Raw genomic sequence first — 27,134 nt, 5'->3', positions numbered from 1 at the left:
GAACCTAACTAATAAATCTTTCACCTGTGAGTAACAAACAGAAGCATACACACATACATACACACACACACAGATTATGGCACCAGCATTGTCTTACTCAGGCACACGTCAGAAGTACCATTGCTTTCATTATGGCTGACCTCTCGCGATGAGAGTAGTATTAACAGAAACAGCAAAGCCAGGGGTGGACGTGAAGGTATCTTCCAGAGGTGTGGGGTTTCTGTGTTTAGATCTGCTCCAAGTTACTGACCAACCACCTTACTAACAAGTCCGTTATGACCTTAAGATCAGCAGAATATCAATACTGCCACCTTTCCAGAACTTGTGGGCAGTTCACAAACGATGCTTTAGATGATACTTTCACCAGAATCACTCAGGAGCCAAAAGTAGTTGAGCAATTTGATTTTTCTCAACTCTACTTTAGTCTCAAAGGAAACCATTTAGATTCATCAAGAGAAAGGTAAAGGGGACGACAGATCGCCACTGAAAATATTGTTTGCGAAGGGATCATGAGTTACGTGTTTACTTAGAGAAACTTAATAAAGAATTTGTAGAGTGTGTTGCCTTAAAAATCACACACGCAAAGAAGATACCACAAGTTTAGTACATTCAGCTCTCTGAAAAACCACCATGTGAAACTCCACACCTGCACAATTCAGCTCCCACACCCTGGGCACGGGTGGCCGGGCGACTTGGGACTGGGTTTTACAGCTCATCCCTTGCCTGGCGCAGGACGAAGTGGTGCAGTGAGTCAAGATCTCTGCTTCCACTGTGCTCACTGACTTTTTTCCCTCCGCGGAAAAGCAGCAATGTGGGATAGCCTCGTACCTTCAAAAAAAAAAAAAAAGTATGAAGACCAGTGGTCCAGGTCACATACAAATTGCTTCTGAGATAAACCACCACCACCACCACCCCCTGCCGAAAACAACTCCTAAAGTTGTAACCAGGGAAGTTCATGGTTAAGTTAAAAAATTTTTGTTAATGTGTATTTTTGAGAAAGAGCAAGCGAGCGTGAGCAGGGGGGAGAGAGAGGGAGACACTGAATCCAAAGCAGGCTCCAGGCTCTGAGCTGTCAGCACAGCACCCCCATGGTTAAATTTTTAAAAGGTGCAGACCGTTTAAAAAATACAAGAAAGCAAAGCCTCGGGGTTATTCACCTTCCAATTCAAAAGCACATTCAGGATTAGTGTCAAAGGAAGGACTTTATCCAGAAGTACAGCTTCTGGAGCTTCCATGCACATGCCACCACCTGGGCACCCGGTGAACAGACACATTCTGATGCCGCAGGTCCAGGTGGGTCCTGACTGTGCATTTCTGACAAGCCCCCTGCTGATGCCCAGCCACTCTGTGGACCCCGCGGAGTCACAAGAATATACATCTCCAGCTCTTTTCTAAGGCTTTAAGGCACCAGAAAAAATGGCACCTTCGAGTGATGAGTAAATGACATCTGTGTTGCACCTATTCTCAATCTAATGAGGGAACTCCAGAGCCCCCAGATGTTTTAAGAAAACCGCACAAAAGCAAAAATGTGAACTACAAACCTTTTGGGCTATCAGATTGTGCTGGCAGCTCAGAAAGAAGGCAACGCTTTAGGACAAAACCAAGTGGAAGCCTGGCTGGCTGGGATAGTCCCTTCAGGAGGAAGTCAGGGGTTTCCCTTACTCAACCACTGTACTTTAGGACACGCTCAGGGCTGAACAATAAGCCACTTAGGGGCTTGAGACAAGGCTGCAAGTCAGCTGACTGTTCAGCCAGCAAGTGGCCGTACCGAGGTGGCACCTCCTTCTATGCAGACAGCAAGGCCTCAAGTCTCCCTTGAGAGGTGTGTAACCAGTGGGAGAAGAAAGCCCTTCCTCGGGCAGAGCATCTCTTTTGCTTTTCAAAACGGAAATGAAGCAACAGCCTCAAAAGGACACAAGGAGCGCTTCGCAAAGACGACGAGGGCCCTGTGCTTTGTCCCGGTTGAGGCCACCACACCAGATGACAGCTCCATGTGGGCATGCTCCCGATACTCAGGGTCCCCGATACTTCTGCATGTACCCACCGAGTACTTGCTGCAAATATTCCGTTCCGCAGTACAGTCCACCTCCGCAATCTTGACCTCTGCCAAACCAGGGAATTCCTTTCTAGAGAGTTCTTCCCAAGTAGGAGCCAGATTCTTACAATGACCACACCTAGGAACAGGACAACGACAGCTTTATTGAAGTCTTGGGTCAAGCTCACTCACCTAAATCCAGCTGCCGAGCCAAGCCTTGTTTCTTCTGAAAGAGGCAGTTGGCAATTGCCTAGAAATGTATAAGATATCAGATTCCCCCCTGGGTGCGCTAACATTTCCTCCTCCTCCGTCCCAGACACGGAATTCGAAGTCCATCCAAAGTAGGCTTTTGGAGAACTAAATGGAAACAGGCTAGTCTGAAAGCAAGTTTAGATTCTGAGACCATTTCCAGGATGTGGTAAACTGAGCTAGCTGGATTATGAATGAAGCAAGTGCACCATGAGCAGGAGTTGATGAACAGAAAAGAAAATGGACACCAAAAACTTCTTTTAAAGACATTTCATTTTAGATTTGATTGCTGTGGTCTCAAAATGTCAGAGCAGCCTGAAAGCTTCCCTGAAACGTCATCCATTCGCTGTGAGCAGTGAAGTCCAAGCCAAGTTCTGTGCAAACCCTCCCCTTCCCCAGCACTTTACCCCTTCACTGAAAGGGGATCTTCTGTCCTCACACTTGGTCTATATGGCTTTAGGTTCAAAAAAATAAAAAAAAATAGAAAATAATAGATTTAAAGGTGTTATTGACTAGTGTTTCTATTCTTTAAGAACAAAAGTTGTACAACTCCTGTGAGTCGCGTGCTCCTGGACTTCTCTTCTCTGCCCCTGTGGTTTCTCATCAATACCCGGAATGAAAACAAACCGAAGAGCAGAAGTGACACGCTGGTGACCTTACTTGTTCGTGTTTAGAAACAAAACCTAACACTCTCCTTGAGACCGTGCTTTTCTAAGCGGATTGTTTGGGAAGACAAAGCACTCTTCCCGTTTTACAGCTCAGAAAAGAGATTCGAAGGAAAGAAAGGACATGCAGAGTTACAGCAGTGCAGGTGACTCTTGGCACCTGTCACCTGCCCCACTTCAGGGAGCCTTGGGCACAAAGTTGGTGTCGCCCTCTCTGCTCCGGTCTCTGAGGACCATGCAGCAGGAAGGTTCAGGTAACTGGGTAACATATAGGATGGCTGCCCAGGAGCCCCATGGGATTTCTCTACAACGTCTCAGACACTAAGGAGCAAAGCTACATCGTGATATAGATGTTCAGTCTATCTGGACAAGGGCAGATACCACAAAGCTTAACTTTTATATGGCCATCCTAATTCTCTATTGTCACATTGTCATGTTTTCTCCAAAACAGACTGAATTTTAAAATAAACTGGCCTCATTCTCTATAAATAACTTCATGAGTACCACCAAACCGAACTTCAACATACCTGAATATAGGTGCAAACAATAACCTTTCCTCATTTCCTAGAACCTAACCTATGTATAAATGTAGCAACATCTAGGCCTAACATCGAGCCTAGAGCAGTGCCTAATGAGCAGAGAACTCTGATGGGGCTCAAGTGCACCGAGACCAGGCAGTTTCTCATCAAATGGCCACTTACCATGGAGCATAAAACTTGATGAAGGTTATTCCTTCTGCGATCGTGTCATCGAAGTTATTTTCCGTGAGTGCCAACAGGGTGCCCTGCAGGGGAGGGAAAGGCCACAGTTCCAAGGCATCACTTAGAGAAGGGATTACAGAAATACAAATCAATAATCTTTTAACAGTGCTGTCATACATGCTCCAAGGTCACATGGAGATACCTATACAACGTGCATTTCACAAGCTACACAAGAAAGGACAATGATTCACCACAGGTAGGTCCCCAAGGTCCTCAGCCCGGGAGATGCCTTGAGGAGGTGGCAGGACGCAGTCCTCCCCGGCCACTGGGGGGAAGAGGGGCTCAGGTGTGGCTGCTGTCATTCAGGGCTCCATGGTGTGGACCAGTTGGCTCTGTGTGGCCTGTGCCAGTGTGCACCTCTCCGGCCCAGAGCCTCCGACGCCGACTGGAGAGTCCCAGACACCGACTCACTGGCTCACCTGATGTGCGTGCACCTGCTGTCTTTTCTAAGTGACCCTACCGCTCTCCTAGCACGTGGATGTGCACAAGTTCCCTTCTCTGTGTACTGCCTTCAGTCGACAGTGGCAAGACCACAGGCAAGGATACGTGTTTTACGTATCCCAGGCTTCTTAAATTCAAAGTAAACGTGCAAACTGCTCATCTAAGCTCTGGCTGGAGAATGTAGGGGGAAGGTGCCATGAGGCAGCCTGCTCTAAAGCAATATGGTCTTGATAATTCTTTGCAGAATTATGTTCCTGGGTTTCTCCAGAAATGGATCTGTGATTCTCTCACGAGAGCAAGAATATGATGATTTATCATGTGGCTAAACGTACCAGGGCTGCTCCGCTTGAGTCTGGCATCGAGTAACGCGTGTCAGTGACTCGGAGGCAAAGCCCGCCAAGGGGCCCATTGTAGAACACTACCATCTTTCTTTATGTCCAGAAACATGACGCCATGCTCACTGAAAGACCTACTTACTGCTGGAAAACTGAGTTATAAATAGAAACTGTTCTGTGTTTGATGAAAACATCCACAGTGTATAATTACATTCAATTTGGGATGGTGACCTTTAGAACCACCGTGACACAGTCCCCTCCAACGTATGTGGTCGCAGCTACTGCAGAATCATTCGTTTACTTCTTAAACCAAAGCTCCGACTTTGAACTAACACCTAGGCAAGTCCCCAACCTAAGAGTCCAACTAAGGCATGGGCTGTAGGGGGCAAGGAGGACCATTCCTGTCCCCACTCCACACGGAGGGAGTAGATGACTGTCTTTTTCCAATTCCAAACAACTAGGGCTCAGGGAGCGATGGTCCCACCAAGTCAGGATCTGCTATGTAAATGCTGAGGGTTCAAGAATTACTGGGGGGGCCGGGAGGAGGGTGGTCACACACATCTGCACACTCACTGCTCTGGCCTCGCAGAACGAGGGCATGCTGCCCCTTCCCCTGCCCACTGTGTCCCAGCTAAGGGCTTGGTGTAAATGGATGTAGCAACTTAAGTATTCTGCTTGGAAATCTGTTGACAAATAGGCCTTAGGGTTCTTAGCTAGGAAACCAAGCTCTGCTTTCCTGGAAAACATTCCCTGACTCCCTTTGAAAAATCTCCTTTTCACCCATGGCTTCAGCATTGGCTAACGCCTAAGGCTAGTGCACATATCCTTCCTGCTTCAGTTCCCGAGTCCTACTTAACTGTCCACCGGACATCTCCACCTGAATGTCCACCACAGCCCTGAAAATCAGCAACTTGAAAACTGACCTGATCACCTCCCTTCCCCCCGCCCCTCAGTCCCTCTCTCACGCTTGGTGCCCTTGACCACCAGGTATGCCACAACTCCGGTCAACCCCTCACCCCACCTGCCCGACTGTATTCAGGAGGGTGAGGCTCCTTACGCTTGCTGTCTCCTTGTCTCCACCCTCTGTCACAGCCGTAGTTTCGGGGTCTCATCATCATTTTGGCCTAATACACTGACTTCCCCTCCCTTTCATACTTTCCATCTCTTTCTGCCAGTCATCTAAAATTCAAATCTGCTCAAAACCCTCTGCTGGATCCCTATAAATATACGATGAAGCTCAAAATCCTTGGCTGGACGACAAAGTCCTCTATGATCCAGCTCCTATCTCCCCTCTCTGGCATCCTGCACTGCACCCCGTCCTTTTCACCCCCTTCCCTCCAGCTGACGGCTGGCCCTGCCCCAGATATGCCCAGCCGATTATACTAACGCGCTTCTGCTCACGCTCTTCCTCAGACAAACCTTTTCTCTCCACATCCACCACGTCTCTGCAGCAATTACCAATTTGCCTTTCAGCTCTTCAAGTGACACTTCCCGCCTGCCTGCCCCAATCATGACTGGGCCTACACACTCCTGGGTCACACACCTGGGACATCTGCTTCTCCAAGTTCTCATCTGTCTCCCCTCTAGACCAGGTACCCTTCACAGGTAGGGAAAGAGTCTTACTTGCCTTTGTTTCCTGGTGGCCTGGGACAGTGCCTGAAATGTAATGGGCTCGATAAATGCAGAACAAGTGGATCTGAAACCTTCCACTGGGTGAATGAAGACAACAGCACAGTAAGTCAGAGACTGCCTGCCTAAGCAAACTAAATGTCCTCGGGCAATGTGCCTTTCAGTTCCAACGTGTACATCTTTCCTGCTGCAGACCTTTCAGGGGCCTTTACCACGGGGTGAAAGTCAAATTACTGTAGCAGGTGGTGGAAATGGACAGAAACGGGGCCTAACAGCAGCCAAACTTTCATGCAGCAAATGCCCTCAAGTACAGGGATTACTGAATCAAAAAGAGACGACTTTTCCAGAGCTTTTGACGCAAATACTCCTAGGATTTGTCTCATGTTTATTTCAGAGGAGCTCCTAGGTTTACCCCTCACAAGCATGTTACAAGTGGCTGAAGGAAATGTCTCACGTTGAAATGTCAGCCTCAGCTAACCATCTGAACTACTCTCTGCTGACCCCCAACTGCCGTTCTGTGCAAAGCATTTGAGGAGAGCGGCCTCTGTGGGCAGGAGGTGGTGGGCCACCCCAGGCGCTCCTGATCGCAGCCGACACCCACCTTGGCCGCGGGCTCAGTGGCTGGCACTGGGGCCTCTGACGGCTCGACGGCCTCCGGGGCCCCCTGCTCCGTGCTCTGCAGCTGTGATTCCACATACTCTCTCAGGGACTCCAAATCCCGCTTGCCTTTGTACTGGTCAATCTGTCCGAGGTAAGGGCCACACAAAAATGCTGTCAGGTTAGTACACTTAAGTGTTCTGAATCGCTCAAACCTCGTCCCGACCCCACTCACCCCCATGAGACCTCCACTGATGCCGTCACCCTGGCGGTGGGGACTGGGCAGCGTCCGCATGCTCATATTCACACGAGAGTGCACGTTACAAACCGAACACCTCAGCTTTGGGGAGAGAACCTGACAGCACCTGCCTCCTGCAGAGCCCAGAGTCATGACTGGGGCCGACTCTGGTGTGCTGAGAAGCTGACCATCGGCCAGGGATAGACAGGAGAGTGGGAGTGAGCACCAGTGACTGTGAGCCAGTGTTGACTCCACTCAACGGTTGTGGCCAGAGCACAGCTACAGCCGGCGGTACGCCCGAGCTATTCTAGTACTAACCTCAGCCAATGGGAATGCTTCAAAATAGCAGGACGACTGACTGTTTTTGTCAACTACGCAAATCTTACTAATTGAGGCCAAGACGTTTTTGTTGATTATGTATGCCTTGAAACCAGTGCCCAAGGCACCTGGGTAGCTTAGCTGGTTAAGTGTCCAACTCTCAGTTGTAGCTCAGGTCGTGATCTCACGATTTGTGAGATCAAGTCCCGAGTCAGGCTCTATGCCAACAGTGCAAAGCCTGCTTGGGATTATCTCTCTCCCTCCCTCCCTCTGTCCCTCCTCCACTCATGCTCATGCTCTCTCAGATGAAATGCAACTTAAAAAAAAAACCTCCTTCTGCCCCTCCCCTGCTCACACACACGCATACTTGTGCACTCTTCTCAAAAAAAAAAAAAAAAAAAAAATTAAAAATTAAAAAAAAAAAACCAAACCAGTGCCTAAACAATTCATACTGGCAACAGCCCACTGTGGTTAAGAGAAGCACTTGGTCTCGATACCAGGACCTGAAGACGTACGTACCTTTTGACCATCTCGGAACCACAGAAGAGTGGGATAGCCACGAACCTGGTTTCCTGAACAGAGTTCATAGTGCTGCGTACAGTCGACCTGAAAGTAAAGTAAGACCAGATTCTCAGTTCCTTTCTTCGTGAGCCTCCCTGCTAAATGGATCACTGGGCACTCAGTACTTTACACACTTCATCTGTAGCATCTCTGCCGGCCAGTGGCAGTTTGGGGAGAGACTTCCTAAAACCTACCCCAAAATACACCTGAGCTAAGGGAGCAGAGGGATGAGATTTGTTTGCAAGACATGACTTATTTATCTCACTTAAAAATGCCAATTTTTAGGAAGCAACATTTTACCTGGAGCATGTTAGCAGATGGAGAAGGGGAGCCTAGCCTGACATCTGGGGAGGGGAGGCCTGGCCGTCAGTGAGGGAGGCCTACACCAACACCAGCTGTGATATTTATTCTCATGTTCACACTTAGGGAGTTTTGAAACAGGAGTATTGAGTATAAAATAAAGATAACTGAAAAGATATCAAATTAAGGTGATTACATGTTCTTAATTCCATAAGCTCAACTATTACAGCTCTTTAAATCTGTTTCACTTAAATCTTATCAAGATTCTGCATGTTCAACATTTTCATGAAACCGTTTATCCTAAGTCACTTCTTTTTGATTTTCTACTGATGTTAAAATCAGCTATGTGGGATACTAAGTTGTTGTTTTTCAGGATCTCAACAAAGTAGGATAAAAATATTACATTCACACCTAAGACTGAAGTCGGCAGTTAAAGTATTAAACTGAAGCACAGGAAGCCCCAGCCTGAAGTCTGGGTGGGGGGCATTCAGAGTCCAGTCTAAGCCAGCCGCACACATGTCCGGAGACGGAGGCCACAGCCCGCATGGGCAGACTGTGTCGGCTCACACCTGGTTCTACTAGAAATCTCTACAGACATGACCTGAAAATAATCGCCCATGAGAATTCACAAAATAGTTTAAAGTAAGGATACAAGGAATGGGGAGGATAGAACACAAGAAAATTATGACTACTTCCACGATATGTTCGATAAATATAAAATTATAAGAACACATATAACTAGAATACATAATTGAAAGTGTTTAGCAATGGGGCACCTGGGCGGCTCAGTCAGTTAAGTATCCGACTTCGGCTCAGGTCATGATCTCACCGTTTGTGAGTTTGAGCCCCGCATCGGGTTCTGTGCTGACAGCTGAGAGCCTGAAGCCTGTGTCTCCCTCTGTCTCTGCCCCTCTCCTGCTCACTCTCTCTCTCAAAAACATATGAACATTAAAAAAATAAAAGTGTTTAATAGGCAACAGTGAAAATCCATTGAACGACAACTATTACAACTCATCGGGCATCTGCTTCATGCCAAACATCGTACTGAGCATCTGACTTCCATACTCTCCCCGCGCCACCTCCCCCTGCCCCAGTTAGGTCTTATTGTGGTTTTGCAAAGGGGACACTGAGGTGTGGAGAAGCTGTCAAAAAGGCTGGCCAGCCAGGTCTGCCTGGACCCTAAGCTTGTGCTTTTGGCTATCTCCCTGTCCCGGGCAGATCATCTCATGAGCTGCAGTTCTGGAAACGCAGCATTCCTTCTGTATACAAGTCAGGCCTTTGGCAAAGTAAAACATGAGATCTTTATAAAAGGAAACCCATGCCTGGACGTCTGGTGGATGCCAAAGGCTGGGTGAGATGAAAAGTGCTTGATGGCCCGGGAGCTGCTCTGGAGATTTCCAGAAAATCCACTTATACAGAAGTTGTTAGACACCACTTCTGGCTTCTCTCTGCAAAGTGGGGAAAGCTGGAAAGACTCCCAGGCAGCAGTGAAAGCTGGGGCTCACCGGAGGGGGACCTTCTGCATGCCTCTGTGAGCACAGGGCTGAGGCTCCTCTAGGGGACAGCTCTTGGGTGAGGTCAAATGTGGATGGCCTCCAAGTCCGGCCAGTGAACATTCGTGAAGGCTGTGCCCCATATCTTTGCAGAAAGGGCTCTGGGGCTGCCAATTCAGAATTGGCCATTGCTTCAAAATAAACAAAGAAGCCAAAGCCATAATTTATCTTTAGGCTGTGGAAAAGCCAGCACATTTGAAACCAGGCTGCCATCTGTGAAGGTGAAATGAATTATCAAGTGGCACACTAAATGGAATTAATAAATCAAGTTTGCGACTTTGCACACAGAATGAATAATGGGCCACTCTGCTAATTAATCCAGCCAAAGGCGGTCTATTTCCAGTTTAATAAGGGCTTTCACTTACCTTGCCAATCTTGACAGTTTCAGAATGTTCAAGGCCTAGAGCCAGCTGCTCCCAGGTTGGAGCCAGAGCTTTGCAGTGACCACACCACGGAGCGAAGAACTTGATAAAGTGGTCGCCTTCAGTGGAGAGCCAAGACAGAGGAGGGAGAAGGAGTGACTTAATACCTTACTCAAGATCGAATGCAAGGATCTGATCTTTGTCCTCTTGCAAAACTAACTGCAGTATGAACCCTTTAACTGGTAAAAAAGTGACTCCATCAAGTAAGTGTATATCCATGAACTCATAGCAATCCTCTAAACAAAATCTAATTTGTCATCTTTGGAGGACAACAGGGAACCAACTCATTATTTGAAGAACTGGCAACAAACGGGAAGAATCAGGCAATTATCCCACCTTTCTTACACAAACTGCACCACTGGATAAGCATGTGATAAATGAGGGCAAGTTTCTCTCCCTAAAACAATGAAGAAAGGATGTTTTAATGAGACTATCGGCATTTGGCAACCCTGATAAGTTAACGGATCTAGGGAAACATGTTCAACCATGCCATGGGACACAGCTGTCAGAGTGGAGACTGGGGAATTCTACAGGTCCAATAACCTATGTGCTCAGCAAAAGGATACAAGGAAGAAAAACATGTTGGGGGAACATGTAGATTGAGACGCAAGAGAGACGTAGGTAAAATAAAGAACAAATTAAACTATAATGTAAGGAAGGCACATCTGGATAGTGAATGATGACGAAAAGCAAGGAAAGTGCCTCCTTGAGGGCAGGAGGACTGGGACTTGGATAGGGCACGGGGTGACTGGCAGTGCCATTTCTTGAACTGGACGGTGGTTATAGGCTGACCACTCTATGACAACTCACTAAGCCCTACGTTTGAGGGCTTTCTGTGTCTGTGTTTTGTTTGACAATAAAACAGAAGGTTTTAAAAACAGTATCAGTGCCTTGGCTAGGAGAAAAAAACCCAAATCCATACAACATCGTCATTTGGATACTGAAGACTTTTTCTAGGCTGTTTTGCCTTAACCAGCCTAGGGCCTGAAAGATGTCAGGCTGAGACCAGACCACAATCAAGTTGTGAGTACGTCACCAAAATGTGACGTAGGCTCACAGAAGGACACTGCCACACCAAACGCTCATGGCAGTGCTTTGTCACCCACAGCAATGACACCTTAAGGGAAATGGTGAAACACTTGATTCAAAAAACTAGCAAGTGATCCATGAGGTTGAAGCCATGCCTCTCTAGACAGAAAATGACACTAACTTGTGCTGTGAGGTGGAGACAGGATGTCCAGGAAGGAACCTACCAGAGTATCAGTGGAAGCTTTAAGGCCAAGAGGTGACTGTCATTTTCTGAGGACAGATCCTCATGTGAGCAGCACAAGGTGGCATCTCCACAATGCTGCCCTTCAGGCACGATTTGCTTAGAGAGAGTCCCAGCTGGGCTTATGGGAACTAAAGTGAACCCCCTACTGGGGAAAACACCCTGAAATTGTACTGTCACTGCCACCCCCTCCCCCCCAGAGCCCTGGTACAAATAACAACCTTGAACACAAAGGGAAAACAAAGGAAGGCATCACAGTAAGTTATTTTAGACCTTAAGTTGGGGGGGGGGGGTTCAACCCCCCAGTGGGCATGAAGTTACAGGGCCAGACATAATGTTAAGCCCTTTTCACAATGTTTCCAGCCCAGTCTTACAGGAGGACTTCTCTCCATGGCAGCATTTGAGAATGGAGAGCAACAAGGAAGCTTAATTTGCTTTCAAGTCATTCAGTGCTGAGCCAATTGTTCCGAAACATGTGAATAAAGGACTTATGTGTTATTTACGTTAGAAACCGTATATAGATCATTTTACTATTTAGGAGAGCGTTTTCAAAAAAAAACGAGATGTGGTACAAAAAACCGTTTTAAGTGTCAAGAACACCTACTCTGATTCACACGTTAAAATGGTCCCATTAAATTCTAGTTTGAACACATAAGAGAAACTTCTGTTTCTGCCTCTGGTCAACAAGCATATGATTCACATTAATATAAATAAATACTTTCTTATCCAAGGATGCGCTAACTAGTATACAAATTAAGTGTGCCCATTCATGCTTTGTGAGCTTTCCAAAACTTACATCTTTAACTAGCATTAAAACTGGCATTTCTGTAAGCAGAGAGACAAAAGGAGAAATGATTTCTAAGAGGAAGTGCACTGTACAAGGACATTAACGGGTCCTGAAGAGACCACTGCTAAGTGCACATATGGTACCCACGAGCCCTCAAGTGGCAGGAAGAAAGAGCCCAGCAAATCAAGGAGTGATGGATGGTCAGTGGTTCTAAGAGGTGTGCGTCCCACTGTGAGCACCCATGAGCTTCACCCACCATACCTTGTGCGACGTGCAGCTCAAAGTTGCTTGCTGAGAGCTCATACAGTCCCTGCTTGCGCTCAGGAGCTCTGGGAGGTTCGACTTCTGGCTCTGGTGTCTAATAGAAACAAAACAACAGTCACTGGGTTTGTATGTGAAGACAGAAAAACCCACTGAGCAGGTGACCTGTGTCTGTCTGGAACCTTCTGCAGATCTCCTTCCTCATCTGGCTACATCAAACCCTTGGGGCATGCTGCTGTGTTAAGGGAGGCCAAGGCAGGAACCAACTCTGTCAGATCGTCTGGACACTTCAGCAGGAGGCCCCTCACCAGCCACACCTCCAGGAAGTGCTCCAGAATCGGCATTCAAGGCAGCCAGGTCCCCTGTCCCCATCCCAACTTGCTCTTCGCTGTCCCCAGACGAACAGAGCAGACAAACTGAAGGAGAGGCCCACCCCAAACAAGCACACTGCCCTGTTCCTTGCAGCGTGACCTCAGATTCCACATGGAATTCAAAATGAAATCCCTGACGGACTGGCTCTAAAGGAAGTAGTACCTGAAAATACAAAGATAGCAAGATAGACACAGTGGAGAGCGAGAGACCATCAGAGAACAGGAGGGCCTGGCCATCCTCTGTTCACACAAATGGTAACAAACTGTGAAGGACTGGTAAAGGGACAGAAGAGATGGTGACTGTTTCTCGCAAGAGCGAGAAAACCATGGAGCAGACCTGAGTTGTGCTTCTTAATTCACTCAACGAAGCTTGGGACAGAAACACATAACGCAGGAGCGAGAAGTGGCTTTTTAAAGGATGCTTCTGCCAGTCCCTGAGCGGGTACCAACTGTGTACAACTAGGCAGTTAGCACAGGACACAAGTCTAAAGTTCTCAATTTCTGAGGTTGGATCAGAAAAATCGCCATTTTGCTATAGACACGTGGATGTAGATTACTCAATTTTTATCTGGCAGTTCACACGTTTCTATGAGAAAGAATAGCCAAGTTATTAAAAGCTTCAAAAAGTGCTGACAGCTCAAAGCTGTGCAGAGTTGTAATCGTAAAGCACCGTGAAGCTTTCTTTGCTGCTGCGGGCCTGTCAAAACTTTCCAAGTGCTAAATACCCACACGAAAAGATGCCCGACAGAATGGTGGCTAAGCAAACAGTGAGTTCCAATAATGCAAAACACTGTATGTCACCCTTTATAGGATGTTCAATGCTCATTTATGAAACTTGGGGGGAGGGGGCACTGTCACTATCTGCCCTGTGGCAGATACCAGAGCAGTCCCCGCAGTCATGGCAAAAACACAGTATACCACAGAAATGGGTACAGTCTTGCCCTGCTGGTGGTGACTGTGAGCTTACAGATTCTTAAGAAAGCAATCTGGCAATGTTCATCAAGAGCCATAAAAGTAGTCTTGCTTTTTCTTTCTTTTCTTTTTTTTTTTTTTTTTGCCTGGCAATTTTATGTCTGGGAATATATTCTAAAAACATCACTCAAAAGTAGAAAAAAATGTCTTTTACAAAAATAAACATGCTCCTTAAGCATTTCTGATGATAGAAAAAATACACACAACCTAAATATCCATTGACAGAGAAGAGATGAATTATGGCAAATCCACATAATATAAAATATGACCAATGTTGAGATGATATAACTATACAAAAATATCACTATTAAAGTGAACTGTGTTTATGTGATTATGACTATTTAAGAAAAAAAATACAGAAGCAAATAGGAAAATATAAAAGTTGAAGTAGAAAGTTAAGATATAGCATCAGGATTTCTTTTCTTTGAATTTCTTTAATATTGCCATAACACTAAGGGGAAAACTCTAAATTTATCCTCTTTAAATATAAAAATGCATACGTTAAGTTACTTAGGTATAAACACAGATGGAGAACTTTTTAAAAAGTTTTCATGTACAATGAAAGGCAAATTCTAATTGAAAAAAATTTTTGGTTTGCAATATACGGTTTGACTATTTGAACTTTCTGACAGGAAGGCACATTGTCACTGTTTTCCAGCAATGACCTGAGATCCCTACTGCTCTGACACTAGGATATGGCAGCAGGTGGACCCCAAGCAGCAATGGCCCTTCATCTGGAGACACTGTGCCCCCAGCAGGGGCGGGGCCTCCCTGTCCCTCCCAGCCTGCTCCGAGGCTGCCACTCCTCAAAACAGGAGCTTGAAGCACTGGACGAAGTCATTCTGCCATCCTGTTAAGGGTTACTGGTTCCTTGAAAAAACGTCCTCACAGTAGACTGGATTTTTGGTGGAATAATGGAAAACAAGTATTGTAAGTGGGTTTTTTTTTTTTTTTTTTTTGAGACTGTTACTCCCTCTTTAAAATCGGCTTCCTCCACTCAGAGCACTTTTCACAGAGGAAACAATTTTAAGTTTAAATCGACATGAAAGTTCCACCTGCTCATGTAACTCTCTTGCCATGACAAAGATGCAAATTCACTCCCTGAGAGGTCTGTGGTTTTCCCTGGTGCCTAAAATTAGAGAAGTCCCTGCTGGACACTTATTCAGCGCGAACACCAACGCTCCTCACCACGCAGTTATAGACTTTGTAAAACGTGAGGTAAAGCAGCACCTGAGAAGCAGGTGGGTTTTGGATAAGCAGCGACATCTACAGAGAACGCGGGGGACAGCCGAAGGACCACACAGGCACCCCGGGAAACGGCACCGGGAGCAGTGGATCCCCCCCAAAGACCGCTGGAGCCGCGCATGGGCACCGACAACCCTCGGATCCGCGAAAGCCCACCTGACACAACAAAGCAGCCTTAGTGGACTGCGGGATTACAACTGCCTCCAGAGACTCCAGGGGCTCTATTTCACCAGAGACACGTGGCACCGGACACCTCGTCTTTCCAGACCTGCCCCGCCAGGGCCCACACACCGGCCAATCCGCCCCGCCTCCGCGGGCCTTCTGCGCCAATCAGAACGTGCCACACATTCTGAGTGCTTCCAGGTCAAAACCAAGGCTCCCAACAACCACTGGAGAGGGGGAGGGTTATAAACGCTTAGTATAACTCTACACAGACCTACATCTTTGAAAAATATCTCAGAAATCATACGGTTCCCACCATTTCCTGATATTACCCTTAGCGTAGGGAGGGCCATTAAGACACTGACAGTATTACGAGTATTTATTACGTTAGGTTATTGGTGAAGCCAGTGAGCACCTTTGGGGACTGAGAGTGCAGAGGACAAGGAGGGAGTCACCCTGCTGTACCGCTCGCGGTTGCAGGAGAGGGCCGAGGCCGGCCTGGACTGGACCGCAAGTCAACCCTGTGATGCTAAGAAATTAGTGTAACTGTATTACATGCGAGACTGGCCCAGAGGTTTATGTCAGGAAGTGGGAAGCGTGCACCTATGAGATGCTACTGGAATATTCACAAATGACACTCTGCCAGGGCTGACTCTGCAGCCAACCAAGAGCTAGGAAGGCAGGTATGATAACACAAGTTGGGCAAAATGGGGGTAACTGTGGAAGGTGGGGGCAGGCACACGGGGCCATCTGCATTACACAGCTCCTCGCTCATGCACCGAAGATAAGACTCTTTCTACTTCTGTTCATGTTTGAATATTTCCATAATAAAAAGCTTTTCAAAAGTTCATCTGTTTCCACCAAGATACTCAGAGCAGTGAAAATAGAGATGGAAAGTAGAAGGACTGGCTGCCAGGAGCTGAGGGGAAAGGCTGGGGAGTTGGTTTAACGGGGACATGGTTTCAGTTCTACAAGGTGCAAAGAGTTCTGGGGACACGCGGTGGGGATGGCTGCTCAACAGGGTGCATGGACTTAGCACCACTGAATTTGTGTACTCAAAGTGGCTAAGATGGTAAAGTTTATGTGTATTTTACCAAAATCAACAAAAATTGAGAAGGGAAAAAAAGTTCATTTTTACTTACAGCATCAATTAGTTCTAAAAGAGTAAAAAGTTCCTTTGAAATGGTAGCTTTACTTTTTTTTGCCTGAAGTGGCCTCTTTATTACCCCGGAACTACAGGAAGAAAGAGCGGGCGGGAGGCAGGGAAGCCTCATGTGCACTCACCGCAGGCTCCTCATTCAGCGTCTGCAGCATCCAGTTTTCCAGTGTCTGGAAATCCCGAGGACCCTGGTACTTCACAGCTTCTTGGCCAGGCTTGAAAAACTTCAAGCTGAAAGGGTGACAGAGCACAGGACAGAGCAGACTGTTAAATCCTTCAGAGTGCTCCGAGTAGACAGCGCTGTCCCGTCGAGGGGCAAGCTTGTGCAGGGAGGCAATCAGTGGACCGCAGCCAGGCACAGACCTGCTGCCCTCTGATACAACATGAAAAAGAAAGGAAAAGAATGTCCTAGGAGAGAACATATCCATTTAATCCCACACTTAAAAAAGTTTCTTAACTTATTCAATAAAAGTAAGACTGAGTGGAACACATCAAGTCTAAGATGCTGTGAGTGAAAACCCAAGCCACCAACGTTCGGTTGACAGAACTTCCAAGCTTCTCTCCTGCTAGGGATTTGTCATCCTTCCTAGGCTTTAGTAGTTTTTATGTGCTGCGTTTAAAAAAAAAATTAAGGCTGTAGTAGAAATAGCACTGTTTTGCAATAAATGTATTTCCACGCTACCTTGTCAGCTCTTCAACTCTTAACAAAGCACGAATATCCAGGTTCTGTGAGATTTACATTGCCAGCTATAAGAATAGCCTTGACACTGGCTGATACGGTCTATTCACCTCCTCACTGAGGAGTCTTTTCTTTTTCTACATATATTAGCCTCTGAAGGTATCTGCAGATAGAATATGTAGCACTTGCTTTAGTGGGTGAGCAAAAGACATTGTCAGAGACTGAAATTACACTTCCAGATCCCGTATCATTCCACTGATAGGGGACAAATACGCTCTAGATAAAACTTAATAGAAGGTGTCCAGGATGGAGGAGTGGGGGCGGGGAATATGGCTACTGACAGAAGAAAAGAAACACAGACGAGCACTTTTTGGTGAGCTGTTCATCCAAACATCCTTATCACTTCTATGGCACATCTGTGGACTTTGGCAATAGGAGCCCGACGTGCAGGAGCAGAGTGTCAGAAGTCAAGATATGCAGATATCAGAACTGTGGTTTGAAGAGCTAACTCCCCAAAGGCCTTAGAAGGAAGTTTCGTAGCAGTACAAGAAAACCAGCACATTAGCCAGAATCAGCACTTTAATCACAACAGGCTTACAGGCCTTACCCGCGCTCTAAGATCCTGTGATGGACTTAGGGTGACATTCCTAATGTGCCTCCAATAAAGAACATGTGCCCTGCTTCCTCAGTAGCTTTTACTTTTACGACTGTAACAAAAAGCTAAACTCACCATTTTGGCCAGTACATCCATTACTTCGTGAACTTTAACACTTTAAGCAACCCCAATGATCTCACAATCACGAGTGCCCACACCCACCCCTGGGACCTCAGGAAGCTCTAGAAACGTGTTATGCCCACAGAGCTAGAAGATCCTTAATGTACTCTTCCACCCCCGACTCTCTCTTCCAGAAGGCGCCTCCCCCACCACAGCTCTTCAGAGTGGAAAAGGAGGTGGATCCTCAAACTACTAGGAAGGAACAGGCACTACCAAACCCATTCCTCATTTCTTTGCTAACATTAAAATGCAGTAAAACCTAACCTGTGACTTTTTCTGATTTGGTGTGCACTGAGCAAAACAAAAATAAACAATTTTTTTTTTAATTTCTTCTTACTGGATGAGAAATCTTCTTATCCTGCCCAAGCCTGGGTTCTTCCTTAGGTTCACAGAGCCTAGGGGATAAAATCAGAGCTTCCTTTACAGACCTTTCAGTCTGTCCAGGGCATCTGGGATAGGGAGTGGGCCCTGGGGTACAAGCCTAAAGGACAGCCCCAAACTTTCCTGCTATTCCCAAACCTCCACAGGGGCATCTGCTTTTCCTGGTGATCTGTTTCTCTTTCAAGGAGACTGTAGGGGGAAAAAAATCTCCATTTATGGGTCACTCTGGAAATCTGTGATCAAAATCCTAGCACAACTGAGGAGACAGTGCTACTGGCTGATTTATGTCCCCCAAAGCAGATCTGTTGAAGTCCAAGCCTCCTGTCCCTCAGGATGTGACCTTGTTCGGAAATAGGATCTATATACAGGCAAGCAAGTTCAAATGAGGTTACGAGGATGGGCCCTACCTAATCCAATATGGCTGGGATCTTTTTTAAAGGGTGAAATTTGGACCCAGAGAGAGACATGCACAGAGGCTGAAGGCCATGTAAGGGCAGAGGACTGGGGTGCTGCAGACACAAGCACAGAACCCCAAAGACTGCAGCAGCCACCAGACACTAGGGAGAGGCAGAGAGGGGTTCCCCTCCGAGTTTCAGAGAGATCATGGCCCTACCAATGCCTCAATGTTGGGCTTCTGGCCTCCTGAACTATGAGACAATAAATTTCTGGTCTCTTTGGCCATGTGGTTTGTGGTGCTTTGCTTCGGCAGCCCTAGCAAACCTCCTTCAGCCCTGCTCTGGCTCACAGTTTCCCAGATGATAAAGATTCCTTACTGGCTCAACAGCATGACCTCAAAACATTTTTCTAAGCACACTGAGCCATCCCTAGGAACATGGGAACCCAAACTCCCTCCCTGTGCAATCCTTTATTTCAGTTGAAGGTACCAGGGTTAGAATGACATAAAAGCGAATGCACTGACCCACAGTGCACGCTCAGGCATTTTCACTCATGTATCTCTATGACATGAGTACTGTTTCAGAGGAAGTAAAAGCTCACGCAGGTCAATGCATGAATGCCCTCATGTGTGCCCTCATGTGACTCGTTTTAATGCAGCACACCCTGCCTCCTGCATTCTATGGAAAAAAAACAACAACCTGTTCTCGGGCACTTGTGTGTAGGGCTCTGAGGGTTACAGAAGTTCCTTGCCATCAATGTTCAGTATAATGTGGACTCATTCTAGTTCTTTTTAACAACACAAAACCAGTGCATGGTTTTCTTGGACAGACCACATCTTCTAAACCAGGACACACGATCCAATGCGGCTCATTTAAAATCTGTGAATAACATTTATGGAGTAACTGATGTCGTAGCCAGAGAGCTCCTTTGACCAGGTTTTGGTGGAACCCTCTACTGCCCCCTCTGGCGCCCCCTAACACTTGCCCTTCGCAGCCTATCACCAGTCCTGTCTCACTTCCTGGTGGTGTGGTTGGTGGTGTACATGGCCATACACAGCCAGCTATTTAACAGTAGACACCTCAGCCAATCGTCTCTGTTGCCCTTGCACCTTGAAAGTAACAGGTTCCAAACAGGTAAACATTTACCTCCTCCGTGCATCCCACTACTCACTGACAGCTTCTTTGTGATGCCCCTCATCTAAGCTACATTTACTTTAAAGGCAATGCTATGAAGCACAGGACAATGGTGCCTATCGTAGTTGATCTGATTTGAATCATGGCACTTGGATTAGCAGCAGTCACCAAAGAGCAAGAATTCCAGTGTCCTTTATGAAAATGCCAAATTTCTAAACGTAAGGGAAAACTTTAACTTACTGAGTATGCTGAGGTCAGTATTTACAAACACGTAATTTCATACAACAATGAGGGTGGTGGGGGTGTGGGGGGGCGGTAAGGTATCAACATCCTACTTTAGACTCAGAGGTTAAACAGCGTGGCCAGGACTGCATGATAAGTAAACAGTAGAGCCGGGATTCAGACGTGGCTTCTAGGTTCCAACCCAGAGTTCCTTCCACTTTTCCATGCCGCCCCTCGGGTTTGAAGACAGGCCCAGGTTTTATAAGAGTTTACTTCATTCATCAATTTGAATAAATATTTGGGGAATCGCAGTGGCCAGCCCATCCCCCATCTTTTTGGACACAGCTTCTTCCCTTTTTTGGAGCAGAGCTCTTCACTTTAACGCCTGCCATGTGGTCTGAGGGCACTGCTGCCTTCCTACAGTACTCGCCTCTCTGGCCACAAGGACTGTCTGGGGCGGACACTCCACCCCAGCTGGGCCCATCGGTAGTGAGCCCGAGCCCACCGTGGCAACAGAGAGATGCAGAGCTGGAAAGTTAAGTCACATTAAGGAGGTAAAGGTAAAAACTGGCCCCTAAGCCCTTGGAGGGGAGCCTCAGAGCCTCTTCCACAGCCTTCTAAGTCATCCCTCTATTGCTTGTTAAGCCAGTTTCAATTTCTACTTCTTAAAACCAGAAAAACCTGTTTTAACTGTCAAGGGAGTAAGTAGCACCGCTGGTCAGAACTGCTATATTCCAGTTTGTCACTTTTCTTCCCAACAGAAACAGCCCTTGTGCTAGTCACATGGGAAAATTACTCCAGGAAGGATGCTTAAGCATAGCAGAGTGACCAAAAACTCAAAGTAAAATTGACGACAAAGTATGCTCGTTGCATAAAGGTACTTGTGAACATCAAACCTGACAGGACCCCATGGAGACCGCCATTTCTGTCTCACAAACACATTCCCTTATAGACAGGAAACCCGACACTGATTAATGAAAGGCTCTTTCCAAATACAGCACAAAAAGACATCTAATATAGACAAGACAGTGTTAAGTATAACCTCTCCCTGACACCAGGGACTGCCTGCTTACATTTATCATCTCCTCACTCTTCAGAACTACATAAAAATTTACCAGGAGTTTAACTTGTATGTTCTTTAGCCGAGTGCAGCTGGCAAAAGGCTCTGGAAAACCTGGACCCATACGGCAAACACGGGCCCCTCCCACTTACGTGGGGTATCCTCGGACCCCCTGGGCGGAGCACACATCTGACTCGGCTGTGCAGTCTACTTTAGCCACGTAGACCTTGGCGTCCTCCATGCTGTTGTACTTGTCTCCCAGGTCATTCCAAGTGGGCTGTAGCCGCTGGCAGTGTCCACACCTGGAACAAGGGGAGGGGAGCAAGCACACTGAATATCGGGTCAGGGGGTGCCGGCCCACCTCTTCACCCATTTCCATACGGCAGTGGACCTTTCTGATCCTTTCTTTATACTACAGCAGGGAAGGATGGCTCACAATTACCACAGAACCTCACTCCTCGGCCTCCAGCCCCCCAAAGAGTTCCTGCATTGTTTTCAGCAGGAAACCAAAACATAGCAAGCTGTTGAGACAGATCCGCCTTGAACTGGCCCCTGTTGACCTCCAATCTGACCTCTGTACACCTGCTGCCCTCCTTTGCTTGCAGTTTAACCTGGAGCCAAACTGAACTACTTGTGGTTTTCTGAAGGGGGACAGACTGGCTTGCACACGGGCATTGGTACACGCCCTCTCTGATGCCTCCTCCCTAAGCCCATATGGCAAATTCCTATTTGCCCTTCAGGTTTGGTTTGGGTATCGCTTCCTCCAGCAAGTCGGCTCTGACTACCCAGGCTGTCTGGTGCCATTCTCTTCTCTTCTTCTTCTGGAAAGTTCCCTTGCTCTCCTTCTACTGCAGCAGCTTCACACTGCCTGCCATAATCGCCCCTGTTTTATTTAGTCAGGACTCTCTACTAAATAACTAAGTATCTGCCAACGCGAGGCAACCTCAAAATTCACTCAATCCTGCATTTTCCCCAATGAGAAACTTTAGAAAAGTTTGTGGCTACCCCAACTTCTCGGTTTGATGCAACCAAATGTATACTTGATATTCGCTGTACGAATTTGAGAGTACATTTTTAAATCCCCTATCATTTAAAATAATACATTAACTTAGAATTATTGCTTCTTGCTACTCTTCCCGTTTCTTGACAGCATCAGCATTTTGTCCATCACTAAATCTACTTTTTCAGTCCTATAACTGATCACCTTTTTTAATTATCAGCTCTCTGTAGTGCCATATTTGAATACTATATGAGTCAGCATGGAAACTTTATCTCAAGCTTCAGGTGCAGTCACAGTAGCATTATGGCACGTAGGAGTTTTTGTTGTGTTTTTTGTTTTTTTTCACCTGGTGTATATTCATGGTATCTACAAAGAAACCGGCTGCCGTATTGCTTTTCAAAGTGATCTTTAAAATGCTTACTTAGGGGCGCCTGGGTGGCGCAGTCGGTTAAGCGTGCGACTTCAGCCAGGTCACGATCTCGCGGTCCGTGAGTTCGAGCCCCGCGTCAGGCTCTGGGCTGATGGCTCAGAGCCTGGAGCCTGTTTCCGATTCTGTGTCTCCCTCTCTCTCTGCCCCTCCCCCGTTCATGCTCTGTCTCTCTCTGTCCCAAAAATAAATTAAAAAAAAAAAAAAGTTGAAAAAAAAAAATTAAAAAAAAATAAAATAAAATGCTTACTTATAGGGTGCGTGGTTGGCTCAGTCAGTTAAGCACCCACTTGATTTTTGGCTCTGGTCATGATCTCACAGTTTCATGAGTTCAAGGTCACTGAAGGTGCAGAACCTGCTTGGGATTCTCCCTCTCTCTCTCTTCCCCCCACCTGCCCAAATAAATAAACTTAAAAAAAAATAAATGCCTGTTTATAAAGAACACCCAACACTCAAAATGGTCACTATGTCCTCAAAGTCATTTTTCAACAAAATCAGTGTTACATTTCTTTGCCTCTTTTCTTTTCTGACAGATGACCTCCGTCATAAGCACTGAAAGGCAGCACCAAAAAAGTCTGCCTCAAGCTAATGTGTCTTCCCTAAGCAGCACTTTCCTGGCCAGCTAAAAGAATCCTTGCTTTATAAGAAACTCAACTACAAAATGATTCCCTCTTTTCTGAAAGATAATTGCGAAGGAAAATCAGAATTATACCTAAGTTATATTAAGTTATAGAAGTTATACAGCTCAAGTGCTGTGAAGACAAGCACTGTTCCTTTTACAACTTTATTTCCAGTAACCAGCACATGCTTAACGGGTACTAAATGTCTGGCAATGTCTTAGTGATGGATCATCCACAGGTGCCATGTAGTGGGCACTTCTGGTTTGGGACCGTTGTGGCTACAGTATGAACTTTTGGGACAGTAGCTTAATTCAAAATCTTGCATCTGTGGCCACATAATAGAGCAAAGCCACCTGGCCCTCCTAATCTGACAGTCACCAGATTCAAGGTGATGCGCATCGGCCATACAGAAGCCGTGTCCTGATGTTAGCACAAAATCTACAGCCGGATAACCTTACATCTGCCAGGTTCAGAGTGCAGGTATACAGAGCAATATTCTCATTATATGCTGCCGCTGCCCCCAAGTTACATGTGGGCTTCCAACATTCCAGAGACTAAACCTGGAAAGAGGTGGGGGGAATGGTGTAGGCCACAGCCTGTTCTATCTGAGCCCCGATGTGCCCTTAAGGTCTAACTTTTAAATGCCTTCATAGAAACCCAACATCTTTATCTAAGTATTTTGTAGTGGATAATTAAGAAGCAAACAAAAACTTTAAAGAGCTATGTTCCTAGGAACATCCACCTAAAAGTCTGTAAGTCATGGGTCCCCTGGATGGCTCAGTCAGTTAAGCTTCTGACTTCGGCTCAGGTCATGATCTCGTGGCTTGCGAGTTCCAGCCCTGTGTCAGGCTCTGGTACTGAGGGCTCAGAGCCTGGAGCCTGTTTAGGATTGTGTGTCTCCCTCTCTCTCTGCCCCTCCCCCACAAATGTGTGCGCTCTCTCGCTCGCCTTCAAAACTAAACATTAAAAAAAAATCTAAATCTGTAAGTCACATACACTGAAAAAGGAGTTTACTTAATACGAAGTGCCCAGTTGCCAGTCTTCTCACTCAGTCTAGGACTCGCTGGTGTTACTGAGACTCCAAAATTAAAACTCCTTCGGCACTGCACAGACTTCCTATGTCTACATGTCAGCTTTTCTTTAAAAAGTAAAGAAAAAAAAATCCACGGACTTACTCCACTGAAATAGGCTCCAATTAAGTAATGTATTTAATTGGAATAGATACTCTGAGAATACTCCTTCACAGAGGAACTATTAATAATGAACGATTATTTTATGCTACAAAGTATTTTCTAGACCACTGGTAGGTCTAAAACTTCAAGTCGGGGCTGGTTCTTGGGAAGTTGAAACACAATGTACCCCACGGATACACTGCTAATAAATGCCAGCTCTCACTCAGACTTGCCCCCCAAAGTTGACTTAACTCCAAATGAACTGAAATAGTTAACAGCCTGGATATGGAAAGAAAGAGAAAAAAAGTTTCCTCCAACTTCCGCCCGCACAGTTCCTGAACAGGACGTTTTTCGTGGGCATCTTCTCTCTGTTCCTTCCTACATCGCTTCCCCCCATCTCAGTGAGCCTCTCTCCCGCTCTGGGGAAGGATGCCAAGTGCTGCAACAAGCCTGCAAACTGCCTTGTGCCCTAACACTGGCTTTGTGCTCTGCCCCATGAGAACTTCCCTCCACCGGGGCATCCAGGCGCTGGAAGGAAAGCACTACCTGTGCTTCTGTGAACATCAGGAAGTCCTTCTGCAGGACAATTCGCAGGGAAGGGGTCTCTGGGGTTGGCAGGGAGGCCCATACAGACGCCTCCACCGGAGAACCGAGGCAGGAGCTCCGTTCAGCTCACACTTTCCAGAAGACCAGGCCCCAAGACAGAGGTGGGGAGGAGGTGCCGGGGGTCAGCCTTGAATGGAGGGGCCAGTGCGCTGCAGTCGCCTAGAGCACACACAGCTCCCCCATCGACTCGGAGCCACGACGGGGTCTCCAGCGTTCGCACTACTCTCGGCTTCCCGGGGTAGCACAGGAACCCCTTCTCTCCCCGGACCACCCTTTCCCAGCTCCTGAACACACAAAAGTGGGAAATCACACCTTTGCGAGTTGCTATTTTTCAACTAAACCCCTGTGCAGGGGGATCTGCCCTGCAGCAAGCGCACGGAATCCGACCTCCGAGCGTTCACTGCCGGACTCCACTGGCCGGCGGCCGCCGCACGTGGCCCACGGGTCCCAGCCGCACCCGCAGGCCGCCGCCTCTGGCCGGCGCAGGAAGTTTGGGGCGGGGGCTGGGGAACCGGCGGGGTAGCCCCACAGGGCGACAAGGCCACCCGCCCCTCCCCCCGGTCCGGGGACTCGGGGGCGGGGGGGGGGGGGGAGGGTGTGCTGGGAGCGGGGACGGGACGGCTTTTTCCCGGCTGCCCCCTCGGGGTCCGCCCCCTCCTGCACCGCCCCGGCCGCCCTGCGCCACGTCAGCCGCGAGCGCCCACGCCCCCGGCCCGAGCCCGCGCCGCCCCCGCCGCCCCGGCGCTGCGCGACCCCCCCCCCCCCAACCCCGGCCCGCCGCGGCGCCCCCGGCCCGACCGCCCCCCGCGCGCAGGGTGCGGGGCCCCGAGGAGCGCGGCGCGGCCAGTTACCAGGGCGCGAAGAACATGACGAAGTGCGCGGCGCTCTGGATCCCGTGCGTGAACATGTCGGCCGTGTACAGGTGCTTGGCGTGCGGGTCCTGCCCGTCCTCGCCGTCGGCCGGTGGGGGCCCGTCCGCCGCCGCCGCCGCCGCCGCCCCCGGCTCCTGGGCCCAGGCGCCCCCGCGCCCGCCGCCATGGCCCAGCAGCAGCAGCAGCAGCGGCAGCGCGGCCAGGGCCAGCGGCCGGGGCAGCGGCGGGAGGAGGCGTCCGGGGCGCGCGGGCATCACGGCGGGGCTGGCGCGCTCTCGCCGCGGCGGCCGGTCCCCTCGGCGGCGCCTGCCCGCAGCCGCCCGCCCCGCGCGCCGCCCAGCGCACCGCCCCGCAGAGGCCGCGCCCCTTCCTCGCCCCGCCCCGCGCCTGGCGCGCGCCCGCTGCCCGCCGGAGGCTGAGTCCGCGCGCGCCGGTCCGCGGTCCTCCTACCCCCAGCACCAGAGGGGAAAAGGTGAGTGGTCCCGGCCGCCAGCACGCCCCGGGGCCCGCTCAGCCCACAGTAAGGTGACTAGTGCAGGGAAGCCACAGATGGGAATGTCAGCGTCGGTTAATCGTAGCCACACACACAAAGACCCCGGGATTTCAGGCTAAAGGAAGAAAAGAGCGGCTGTCAGCAGAATGGAGGGGATTGAGCAAAAGTGGGTGGGGTTTGCACCTGAATGAGTCAAATGCTTGGCCAGACCTCAACTGTGATTCTGGGCCTGAGCTCAGTCAGAAGTGTGATGAAACCCACGTTCCAAGTGAAACCGTGGCCTGTTATCCCCGCCCTGCCTTAACTTTGGGGTGAGAAGGAGAGGTCAGAGTGGCTTCTTTCAAACAAGTCCCGCAGTGCTCATCTTCAAAAGGGTGGCAGGCGTCCTACTGTGCACCCCCTACACTAAGGTGAATGACAACACCCCTACTCTGGTTGGCCCCCTTGTGGAACCAGTAAAAGGTATTCCCTGGGCTTGGGCACCTCACAGTTCATACCTGCACACTTGTCTTGTTGCATATGGTTATTGAAGTTTTGGGCTCTGCCCTGGGGGCCTGAAGCTAAATTAGGCAGAATCACTGGGTTGCTTCCTGGGATCCTGCTTGGTCCTTGGTTGTCCTCAATCTGGGAAACTCCAGGCATTTGGCATGGCAACAGCGGAAGATCCCAGTGATTCACCTGTCATTACTCTGTTCCAGACTTTGGGTCAGCCACCACTAAACCTTTAACCATGCTTTGCCAAATACCAAACTATCAATTCCCTTCAAAACCTTTTCTCCCAACCACTTAAGCTTGAAAAATGGGAATCATCTCTCACATGCTCCCTCGTTTCCTTTATCTCCTATAATTCAAACCAACCACACTTCCTGGATCTATCCTTTCTTTCCACCATTGTAAGTATCCATACTCTCATCAGACTTTAATCCTGGCCTGCTGTAGTAGTTTTCTAAGGGCCTCCTTTGTTCAC

At 48.1% G+C, this 27,134-nt stretch overlaps 1 protein-coding gene across 1 annotated transcript; it reads right to left on the bottom strand.

Moving 5' to 3' along the window:
- Nucleotides 1-387: 387 nt before the first annotated feature.
- TXNDC5 (thioredoxin domain containing 5) lies at nt 388-25,988 on the bottom strand. Its single transcript, XM_058733065.1, has 10 exons — nt 25,654-25,988; nt 21,130-21,279; nt 16,457-16,562; nt 12,423-12,519; nt 10,048-10,163; nt 7,788-7,874; nt 6,717-6,857; nt 3,651-3,733; nt 2,045-2,174; nt 388-828 (listed from the first exon to the last, which is right to left on the bottom strand). The coding sequence occupies exons 1-10, from the start codon at nt 25,926-25,928 to the stop codon at nt 706-708; spliced, it is 1,308 nt and encodes a 435-aa protein (XP_058589048.1). The 5' UTR covers nt 25,929-25,988; the 3' UTR covers nt 388-705.
- Between the last annotated feature and the right edge of the window lie 1,146 nt (nt 25,989-27,134).

Source organism: Neofelis nebulosa, chromosome 6 (assembly GCF_028018385.1).
Source record: "Neofelis nebulosa isolate mNeoNeb1 chromosome 6, mNeoNeb1.pri, whole genome shotgun sequence".
Taxonomy (NCBI): domain Eukaryota; kingdom Metazoa; phylum Chordata; class Mammalia; order Carnivora; family Felidae; genus Neofelis; species Neofelis nebulosa.
Note: the sequence above shows the minus strand (reverse complement) of the source record. Positions and strands in the feature narration are given on the sequence as shown.